Consider the following 11,720-nt stretch of genomic DNA (forward strand, 5'->3'; position numbering starts at 1 on the left):
GGGGAGGGGAAGAGGAGGGGGAGGGGTGGGGGGAGGACACTTGGTGGACAATGGATACAAAACTATGCCATTTCCCCTAAGTGAATCATTGTGCAGTATATGCATGTATTGAAACAACACATTGTAACCCACAAAAATGTACAAGTAAATGTTAAAATTTTTAAAAAACAATGTACAAGTCAACAGCGTTACTTATATTCACATTATTGTGCAACCATCACCACCATCCATCTACAGAACTTTTGTGTTTTCCCAAACTGAAACTCTGCACCCCTTAAACAACTGTTGATATCTTTTGCCTTGTTTTTTCCAATGGGATTTTCCCCCTATTGATTTGTAAGAGCTCATTGTAAATTAGGGAGACCAACCCTTTGTCTTCTGCCAACTTGTGTTTTTAAAAAACTCCATGGTGATTTTTAAACATCTGTTCAGAAAATTTTTAATTTTCCATAAAATCATAAAGCCATATTTAGAATTATTAAATCCTTTATGATTTCTAACTGTTTCCTTGAAGGTCTTCACCACCTCAATGTTATGAATATATTCATTTACATATTCTTCTAAGATTTTAACATTTAAATATTTAGACCATGTAGGATTTACCTAGATATATATTTTTTTCCCAAATGGCTAATCGGCTGTTCCAATATCATTTATTGAACAGGCCATCTTTCCCCTACTAATTTAAATGCCATCTTCTCATAGTAAATTTCTCAGTGGACTGGTCTTTACTCCTAGATCTTCCATCTAGCACCTTGAGAATTTAATACTGTCTTAATTAGTGCCCGGTTATGCCTTGCTCTCTAGTGTTAATTCCTCCCCACTTTACGGTCATTTTGATGGCTGTATACTATTCCATCACACGCACATACCATCATTTATTTCACCAATCAACTTTTACTAAGCATTTGGCAAGTTTCCTTCTTTTCCATACTATACAACGCATAGTTTTGGACTGTATTAAATGATTTCACCTCCTTGGTGGTTCAAGTTGCGCAAATTATCCGTTTATACTTCTTACTTTAAAAATTACAACCACTATGTTTTGTTGGTCTCAATTACTCGGGAATTGGCAATAAACCTGTTGGCAGGGGGTTAGGATTACCCGCGCGAGACCTCCGAGCTACAGCAGGGGGCGCAGTTTCCCGGCTTGGCCTCGGCCACATCCGGGTTCCACCGCAGGTCGGACCGGGAGTAGGCGGAACCTTTCTGTCGCGCCTCCAATGAACATGCGCGGTGGGGACAGTTTAGGCTTCGGCGCACCGCTCTTCAGGCGTTCTTCGCTCTGCCTGGAGCAGCGAAGGCAGGCGTGCAGGGGTTGTCTGCTTCCTCCTTCGTCGTGAGCAGTATGGACGTGCTAGCGGAGGAGTTTGGAAACCTGACCCCGGCTCAGCTGGCTGCACCGATACCAACTGTAGAGGTGAGTGCAAGGAGCGGAAGGGGCCAGGACGCCTCCTGAGGGGGCGTTGCTTGGGGAGCTCATGCAGCAAAACTGGGTGGGGTGGGGGTGTCGGGCTGTCGGCTTCTGCGCATGCTCAGGTCTCCCACGCATGCTCAGAGTCCCGCGCGCCTGCCGGTCCTTTCCCGAGCCCGCCTCCGCGTGCGCTTTAAAGGGCTGAGCCCAGGGCCAGCCCGTACTCGGGAGAGTGCCGTGCTGATAACATCAAGGCCACGAGTTCGGATCCCATATAGGGATGGCCGGTTTGCTCACTGGGTGAGCGTGGTCCTGACAACACCAAGTCAAGGGTTAAGATCCCCTTACGGGTCATCTTTTTTTTAAAAAAAAGGACTGATGGGCCGGCCCGTGGCTCACTCGGGAGAGTGCGGTGCTGATAACACCAAGGCCCCGGGTTCGGATCCCATATAGGGATGGCCGGTTCGCTCAACCGGTCATCTTTTAAAAAAAAAAAAAAAAAAAAAGGACTGAGCCCAGAGGAGCTGCGGGGCCGAGAAGCCCCGTGGACGGTTCTCCGGTTGGAGCCCTTCCAGGATAAGTGAGCGTCGAAGAGGCAGGGCCCTCGTACTGGGGGACGGATTGCGTCTTCGCGGGCTTATAGAGGAGGACACTGAGGTCCAGGAGCTCAGGCCACTTTCATGAGGTCCCACAGCTGGCTGTGTTGGTAAAACCACATCGTCCGAATCCCAGGCTACTAATGTGTACTTTTAACCCAGAGTTCAAGTGTGGGCTGCAGGGATATTTTAAACGGCCTGAATATTTGCTCAACACTTTGCCGTGTGTTTTCTGCGGAGAAGCCCCGTAGCTTTCATCAGAATCTCAGAAGTTCAGGAGAAAGGCCCAGCAGGGAGCTGCCCCATGAAGTACAGCTGTTGACATTTCATTTTTGGCAAAGGCGCGTATTATAATTTCTCTGAGCCTCAAAATCTTAATTGGCATGGAATGGGGAAGTGGAGAAATGAGTCTGGAGAGGATCGTCAGAGGAGAGATTTCAGGTAGACGCAACAGGATACTTGAAGCCCCTTAGGCAGGACCATCTGATGCTTTTGAGGAACATAAATCCAGCAGTACTAAATATTAAAATGAAGAAAAATAGAGGAGAGAAAGAAGATGAAGGATATGTAAGCGTCCTGATTATTAAAGGCTTTGCTAGAAATCTGAAGGAGCTTGGACTTACTTTCTCCTGGGAGCAGTGAGATGCTTTTAAAGGGTTTAAGCAGGAGAGTGACGTAATTGGTGAATCTGTTGGATTATAAGAACCTCCTTATAATTATTTGGCGTCTTAATGAAGTCAAATTATAATTAATCCATCCGATTCGGTCTTTGAGTGCGTGTAATACACTGCTGATGATCATCAAGCAATACTGGGTTTTTAACCTTGTAGAGTTAATATCAAGAGCCAGCATTTACTAAGCACTTACTGTGTGTCAGGATCTGTTTAACCTTAACAGGCATTATGTTATTTAATCCTCTGAAATAAGTACTAATTTTACTCCCATTTTGCCAGAGAGGCCTAGAGAGGTTAAGTAACTAGCGCAGTGTTAGAAGGTGATAGATGGCCAATCTGGAACTGGGACTCTCAGTCTGACTCCAGAGTCTTCATCCTTAACTGCTGCCTGGACCGCTTCTCCAGAAAGCTGAAGAAATAAACATAGAAGATTTATATTTCTTGTTTGAATTTGCACAGTTGTGAAGGGACCACTTCCACAATTCCAGTTTTCTGATTGAGGCATAACAGTACCTCTTCCCAGCCCTCCGCATTCAGTCTATCATCACATCTTAAGTGTCTTCCTGCCTTCTAAACATGCAAACCTGAGACTTCATTCCTGCTGTTACACAACTCATATGTCAATTCTTACATCCTAACTGGCCTACCCAGCTCCTGTCTTGTCCCACTCCAGTCCGTTAGAGAATAGCCAGAGCCATCAGTTTAAACACACAAATGAGGTTATGTTGCTCCCTTGGTTAAAATTGTTCAATTTCTGCCCATTGTTCTTAAGGCAAAATCTAAAGCCCTTACCATGTTTATAGGATACTTACTCAGACTGGCCACTGCTTATTTCTCCAGCTTCTTTTCCCACCGTTCCCCACCTCCCTGCATACAGTTCCTTCTGGATCTTTTTCTCATTTCTGTTTGTAAATTAAATTCTAAATATCTATGATATGATTTCCTTAGGAAAGCCTTCCCTGATTTTCCCAGAAAACATTGGATCTCCTTGCTACTTGCTGCCATGGTATCTTGTACTTGTTTTTCTTCCCACCAGACTTCTCACTGTCATATTCTCTGGTGTGTCCTCAGTTCTTAACATTCTTGTTGAGTGAATGAGTATGACGAGTAACTTTATTGCTGTTCCCAAAGCAGAGTTGTCTAGAATTGCATTCAGGGACTCAGAGACTGACATTTCAGCCATTTATATTGCTGACTATTGTCTTTGCATTTTTGATTTTGTGAGGTAAACACTTTAATTTCAGTGTTGAACTAATGAAGATTAATCTGAACAGTACTCTCAGAGAAATTCTTTAATAGTGCTGAGTTTTCTCTGAATGAAAAATGGCATTTCTTTTTAATTGAAAGATTAAAGTATTTATTTACTCCGGCTTTCCAACTTCAGTGTTTTCTCTGTAACTTTTGCTAGGTGGGAGCTCAGTTTTACTTGAACTGCCTTGCCTAGTGTATTTTTTCTGTGCTCCGTATGGTAGCATGGCAGAATGGTAGGAGAAATAACACAAGCGTTGGAGCCAGGTAACTATTTATTTGTTGAACAAATATTTTATCGATATTATTGAGTACTTACCCAGTAGTGAAACTTGTTCCCTGCCTTTCAGGAGCTTACAGATTTATAGGGGGAGGCATGTAAGCAGGTAGAATACCATGCCATAGGTGCTGTGATACAAGTAAGCAGAGGATATATTGGTATTACTAATGGTAGCTGGGATGTGATGCCTGAACATCTTGACGGATGTGGATGAAGTGTGGTGGAAGGGGGCGCTCCAAATAGATGGAGCACCATGAGCAGGAGTCCACACTGTGCTGTGGGATATGAGGTGAGGCTGGACGAGTAGGCGGGGTTGAGAGCACAGAGGACTTTGTGTGCCTTGCCGTGGGGTTTAGACATCCTGAGGAGGGTGCGGAGGCACTGAAGAGCTGTAAGGCAGAGACTGAGATGATCAGCTGTGCACATGAGAACGTGAACTCTGGCTTGAAGGGACGAACAGGGGGATTAGAAAGGAAATACTGCGGTAGTCCCGGTGGGCCTAACACAGTAGCAGAGGATGAATGTGAGGGAGGTTAAAAGGAGGTAGACTTGGTAGGACCTGTCTTCCCGTTGATTAGAGAAGTCAGAGGGGAAGTGCTTCCGGGTATCAAATCTGGGATTGACTGGATGAATGGTGCTGTTCACTGAGACTGGGAGTGGAGCTGAGGGAAGATTAATTTTGGATATACTGAGTTTGAGTAGCCTCAGTCCTTAAGGTGTTGCTGCCCAGTCAGGAGTTGGAGGGGACAGGCCCATTCCTGGTGGCTCACTGTGGTAGTGATATTCACTCTTGAGTTCATTTATTCACTCAGTATTTATTGGGGGTCTTTTATGTGCCAGGCACTGTGATAAACGACACAGACAAGGTCAGTGCCCTTGAAAGAGCTTACATTTGGAACTGGGGGCGAAATGGGGGAAGCTAAACAGGTGTTGTTTGAATCCTCCGTGCCCAGCACTACTTGAGAACGAGAAAAGATGTGGCCTGGGATAGAACTCTGAAGAACACTGACATTTACCAGGTGGGCAGAGGAAAAGAAGAGCAAGAAGACACAGTCAGGGAGAGGAAAGACATCAGCAGAGAATGTTGTCACGGAGTGTTACCAGAGGGCAGTGGCCAGCATGGTCAGTGCTGTGGAAGGGATGTGTGAGTGGAGAGCTGAGGGCAGGGCTTTGGGATCAGCAGCCTTCCTGACCTTTGTCAAGCCATTTCACTGGCAGGTGGGTCAGAATCCTGACTATGCTGGGATGAAGAAAGCGTGGAAAGTGAGGAACAGACAAGCTAAGTATAGACTATTTGGGGGGACATAGGAAGGTGAAGGTCAGGGAAGAAAGTAGCTAGAGGGAGTTGCTGGGTCAAGGAAGTTTTGGGTTCATTTTTTGTTTTGTTTTTTTAATAGAAAGATCTGAATAGTTTAATGGTCTTGAAGAGGGCGCCAACAGAGAGAATAGGTTGAATATCCAAGGGTGGAGAGGCCTGAAATGGGGGCAAGATTACTGTTTTTCTTGAGAGGATTGGAGGAGATGTGTTGTGGCAGAAGGGTTAGCCTTAGACCAAGGAATGACACTGCTTCCTTTGAGATGGGAGAGGATGGGTATGAGAATGGGCGCAGAGAGAGAAATTTGAAGGTGTGGGAGTAGGAAGTTGAGGGACTGTATTAGTTTATAGGGCTGCTGTAACAAAGTGCCACAAACTGGCTAGCTTAAACGACAGAGATTTATTTTCTCAAAGTTCTGGAGAATGGTAGACCAAGATTAAAGTGGCAGCATAGTTGGTTCCTTCTGAGAGGATCTGTTCCATGCCTCTCCACTGGGTTCTGATGGTTTGCTGGCAGTCCTTGGCTGTAGAAGCATCACCCTGATCTCTGCCTTCATCTTCACATGGCTTTGTCCCTGCGTGTGTCTCTGTGTTCAAATTTCCCCTTTTTATAAGGGCACCAGTCATATTGGATCAAGGCCCACCCTAATGACCTGTTCTTAACTAAAGTAATTATTTCTGCAACAACTCATTTTCTTTTTATTTTTTTTTTTGTCTTTTATCTTTTTCCGTGTCCGGCAACGGATCGCAACCCTCAGTGTTGCCCCCGTACTGGACCGGGGACCGGCAACGGGATCGCAACCCTCGGTGCTGCTCCCGTGCCTCACTCAGCCAGTGAGCGGGAACCAGTCTGTATGTGGGATCCGAACCCTCGGGCGGGAGCGCCGCCGAGCTTCCCAAGCGGCACACTTATCCAGTGCGCCACCGGGCCGGCCCTCAACAACTCATTTTCTAAATAAGTTCACATTCTGAGGTACTGGGCGTTAGGGCTTCAGCATGCAAATTTTGGGAGGAACACAATTTAACCTGTACCAGTTGTCATTCCCCTCTTTCTTTACTTTTTTTTTTTTTAATTCAGGTCTAATTTATATATATATATATTAAATACATAGATATTAAGTGTTCGGTCATGTCAGCTTTTATAGTTATGTATAGCTGAATAACTATCACCCAACACACACTATAGAGCATTTCCATCACCCCAGAAATTTCCCTTATGACCCTTTTCGGTATCCATGCCCCCCACCTTTTGATTACTATCATCATAGATTAGTTTTGCCTGACTCCCTTCTTGAAAATGTTTTGTTTTTTTTTTTTTTTCACCATGTCCAAGTTGTCTGCCTCCCTCCGTGCTCACTCCTCAGTCTCCTTTGCTAGGTCTACCTTTTGTCCATCTCTAAATGTTGGAGTCTTCTTGGTCTCACTCTCATCCATCACATGGTGTTAATGGCCATCCATTTGCAAACCTCTCCCTAATTTATATCTCCAGGCCACTCTGTTCCCAAGTTGCCGATTCATATTTGTTGACTATTTGACATTTCCTCCTGAATGGCTCGTAGCTGTCTCAAACGTGTGTCCCAAACCAAACTCCTGATAGCGCCTCCACACCTGAACCTGCTGCGCCTACAGTGTTCCCCACCTCATCTCCATCAGTGGTAGCTCTGTCCCTGTATTTGCTCCTGCCAAAAACCCTGATGCTAATTTCGATGCCTCTTTCTCTCAGAGTCTCCATCTAATCTGTTTTCAAGTCCTGCTGCCTCTAACTTCAAATTGTATCTCCTGGCTAACTTCTCACTACCCATACTGTTACGAGGTTGGATTATTGCAGTAAACTCCTAAATGATCTCCCTACTGCTGCTAACCTTTTCTGTTCTCAACCCAGCAGCCAGAGTGTTCTAGTTAAAATGAATCAGATCATCACGTCACTCTTTTGCTCAGAGCCTTCCAATGCTTCTCAGGTCACTCAGAGTGAAAGCCAGAGTTTTCACAGTTGCTGCAAAGACCCATGTGATCCTTAGGTCCTTCCTCAGAGACTGAAACTATATATTCTAACTGTAGACTTGGCTCTGGCGATTTGCCTGATTTCCCATTAGCAGATTAGATAACATACATGAAAAGAGGCTGTCGTGGTAGACCACTTACGACCTCAGGAAGGTGTAAAAAACATGGTTAAGAACTCGAGAAGTGTGGCAGTTGAAAGCTGTTTTTTTATTTTTATTTTTATTTTTTGGCGGCTGGCCAGTATGGGGATCCGAACCCTTGACCTTGGTGAGTTTGCAGCTATTTAGTATGGGAGGCTGCTGTCCTGCAGCCCTGAGGTGAGCTCTGACCAGGCACCAGTTGAGAAAGGATGGGAGGGGAAGACAAATCCCTTTGCATCGTGAGACCTGGCTCCCCCACCAGGCTCTCTGAGACTTTCTCAAATTGGCAGATCCTGCTTACTCAAGGCATGTCATGAGAATAAAAAAAGATTGAAAAGTGCTTGAAATCTTGAGTCATCAAAAAGAGATTAAATTATATTCTATTTAAGAAATCTGTGGCGTATGTATAATGTACGTATGTTTATACATATATGCATGTACACACACACACACGATTTCCATAAAAGTAGTTACAATTTAAAATTTGTTCATTTAGTTTTAATTTACTTTCTTTTGCTTCTCTTGGTACATTAAAATCTTATAAAAGTATTGTAGTTGCTGTCACAGAGTTCTGATATTCTTACTATTTTGGTTCACAGGAAAAATGGAGGCTGCTTCCAGCATTTTTAAAGGTAATTTTTTCACATTTAATAATAATTTGTTATTTTTCAGATGAAAAAAGTCAAGAAATGAGCTATTTTTCAGTTCAGGGTTTTTTTGTTTGTTTTTGTTTTTTGGGTTTTTTTTTTTTTTTTTTTTTTTTTTTTTTTGGGTGCTTGTGTCTTAAATGATGATGACTGCTGCAGTAAGATTATAGGCTATTCAAGTTACTTCATGTATACTTTAATACCATAATGATTTTTTTTTTTAAGGAAGGAAAATAGAAATTCATATGCAGAATCTCTGTTTTTTAAAAATTTTATTTTTTATTGAAACATAGTTGATTGTACATATCTGTGGGGTACAGAGTTGAATATCAATACCTGTGTGCAATATGTGATGCTCAGATCAGGATAATTAGTGTATTCAACATTATACAATATAATCATTTTTCATGTCCTTTTACCAGTTCCTCCCTTACCCACCCCCTCATCCCAGTCCCACCTCTGGTAACCTCAGTTCTGTTCTCTCCTTTTAAAAGTTCAATGTATTATTGTGATTGTTGTATCTTTCTTTTATTTATTTGTTTGTTTATTTTTTAGCTCTCACTTATGAGTGAGGACATGTGGTAATTCTCTTTATGTCCCTGGCTTATTTCACTTACCATGATTTTCTTTAAGTTCATCCATGTTGTTGCAAATGGCAGCTTTTATAGTATCTCCTTTTTTATGGCAGAGTAGTATTCCATTGTGTGTATATATCCCATTTTCCTTATCCAATCATCCAACTATGGACGTTTAGGAACCTCTTGGCTATTGTAAATAGAGCTACAGTAAACATGGGATTGCAGGTATCCCTTCAACATGATGATTCCATTGCTTTGGTTATATACCCAGCAGTGAAATTGCTGGATCATATGGCAGTGGAATTGCTGGATCATAAGGATTTGACTTTTCTTCTAGGAAGCTACTGAAGAGTTTTTAAGTAGGGGGGTGACCAAGAATGAAATAAAATGGTAATGAGGTCAAGAGGAAGTTTTGTTTTTTTAAGGAACTGTACATAATTGGAGAAGAAGGGATGGTATTTATGACTCAGAGGAGAGGAGACAGTTGATGACACACAGTCCAAGGAGAAGTAGAGAACTCACATAGGGACACGAGACCGTGGTTATTGCATTCATTCATTTAAAGTTGGGGTTCTCTTTTACTCAGAATACCTTGAAACATATTTGCCCATGAACAAAAGTTTAAAGATTTTAATACATACCTGAAGGTAACGCAGAGCTTACAAGGCTGCCCATGCTGTTGGCTGACAGAATCAAGACTCAGAAGTCCTCCTTGGCTAGGACGACAGCAGTAAAGAGGAAATGTAAATCCCTGTGCTTAGTTTTGCACAAGTACTAAATGCGGTGTGCTCAACGTAATAGCATTTTTTGTGTGAGGATAAAAATCACCCTTTGAGTTTTAGTTGACTGAAAGCCCCGTATGAGCCACTGATGTGACCTGGTTTCTTTAATAGAAGTGGTATGATATGCAGGATGAGGGCGGCAGTAGCCCCTCTGTACACTGGTTATGTGTGTGGACAGTGTTGTTAGTGAGTTCATGGTGCCCACGTTAGGGGGAAGGTTGACATACTGGAGCATGTCCAGGAGCAGGCCTTCCACGGCTGAAGGGTGTGAAAGGCAGGTGTGTGAGAAGTAACTGAAGGCCCTGGTCAGCATGGAAGTGAGAACATGAAGGAGAGATGTGATGACTAAACGGTCTGTCCTAGAGCAGGCATTTTCTCCAGAAGAGACGATTAAGTCCCATGGGTGGAAACGAAAGTAGACCCCAGATCATGATAAGGTTGAATTTTTTCCCCAGCAATTAGGACTGTTTCAAAGTGGAATGGTTGCTTTGTTAAGCTAATGAGATCCGTAATAAGGAAGTGTAATTAAAGCAAAGGCTCTGTGATTATCTGTTAGGAATGTTCTAGAAGTGTTGAGCAATTGTGTTCAAAGATTAAATTTTTAAAAATGAGCACATGTGGTCCCTTTAAATGCTAAGATTTTGGAGTCCACATGTTTATTTTTCAGTGTTGTCCATAGCAGCACGTAGTGTTAATGTATGTGTGGCTTCGACTCCTAAGACAAAAGGAAAGCCTCCGCTAGCTGTGTCTGATCTTAGGTTCCCTGAGTTTCATCCTGCTTTCAATTTCAAATGCCAGTATTTTTAACTCTCTTAATAGAGATCCTTGTTTTTTCCTGTCATTCTTCTTTAAGTGATATGAATGACCAAGGTTTGGATATGTGAAAATCATGAAATTGCTCAGATAGGAAAAGACAAAAAAAGAAATTAGACATTGAGGGTTGAAGAGAAGATGCTCAATGGCTGTATTTTTTTCTTGGATACTTTGAAAATTCAATGTATGCATAGAAAATTTTGCCTTGTTTCTTAGCTTATGGGGAATCAGTATCTTGAATTCCAAAGGTCAAATTACCTCTCAAGGATGAAAAGGGTTTTTTCCCCTGTTTTTCTAAATCTTGTAAAATTTATTAGAATACAGCCATACCTGTTTTTTTGTTTTTAATTTTTAAAAATTGAAATATATTGATTATAAATATTTATGAGGTACAGGGTTATATTTTAATGCATGTATCCAGTGTGTAATGATCAAATTAGGGTAGTTGGTAAATTCATCATCACAAAAATTTATCGTTTCTTTGTGATGAGAACATTTGAGTTCCTCTCTTCTAGCTGTTTGAGAACATACAATAAATTATTTTAGGTATATGTTTTAGTCCGTTTTGTGTTGCTATAAAAAAAATACCTTACAATTCTGGGACAGCTGCATCTGGCGTGGGCCTCAGGCTGCTTCTACTCATGGCGGAAAGTGGCAGGCAGCTGGTGGGTACAAGCAGATCACATAGCGAGAAGAAGCAAGAGAGAGAGAGAGAGAGAGAGAGAAGATGCCAAGGTCTTTTAAGCAACGAGCTCTCGCGGGAACTAATAGAGCGAGAACTCACTCATTATCTCCCCCTCCCCCAGGGAGAGCATTAATCCATTCATGAGGGATCTGCCCCCATGACTCAATCAGTTTCCAACACTGCCACATTGGAGATCAAATTTCCACATGAGTTTTGGAGGGGACAACACATCCAAACTCCATCAGTATAAATGCCTAGCATTTGCTATACACCATTTATTTTTCCTGTCTAGCTGTAATTTTGTGTCCATTAACCGACCTTTTACTCTCCTCCTCCCCCTCACCTTTCTAGCCACAATTCTACTTTCTACTTTTAAAAGTTCAACTTATTTTTTTTTTTAGCTCCCACATGTGAATGAAATCATGTGGTATTTATCTTTCTGTGTCTGACTTTTTTCACTTAACATAATGTCTTTACAGGCTTGTTGCCACCAATGATAGGATTTCATTCTTTTTTTTTTTTTTTTTTTTTTTTTTTTTTTTTTTTT

General features: G+C 42.3%; 1 protein-coding gene across 1 annotated transcript in view; it reads left to right on the plus strand.

Moving 5' to 3' along the window:
- The first annotated feature begins 1,253 nt into the window (after positions 1-1,253).
- LOC103607273 (DNA-directed RNA polymerase III subunit RPC2-like) overlaps positions 1,254-11,720 on the plus strand; it is a 44,198-nt gene continuing 33,731 nt past the window's right edge. The window contains exons 1-2 of the mRNA XM_008591797.1: positions 1,254-1,420; positions 8,268-8,300. Of these exons, the coding sequence (XP_008590019.1) occupies positions 1,349-1,420; positions 8,268-8,300 (105 nt within the window). The 5' untranslated portion in view covers positions 1,254-1,348. The remainder of the gene's footprint in view (positions 1,421-8,267; positions 8,301-11,720) is intronic.

This window comes from Galeopterus variegatus, unplaced genomic scaffold (genome assembly GCF_000696425.1).
Source record: "Galeopterus variegatus unplaced genomic scaffold, G_variegatus-3.0.2 Scaffold7293, whole genome shotgun sequence".
Lineage (NCBI taxonomy): Eukaryota > Metazoa > Chordata > Mammalia > Dermoptera > Cynocephalidae > Galeopterus > Galeopterus variegatus.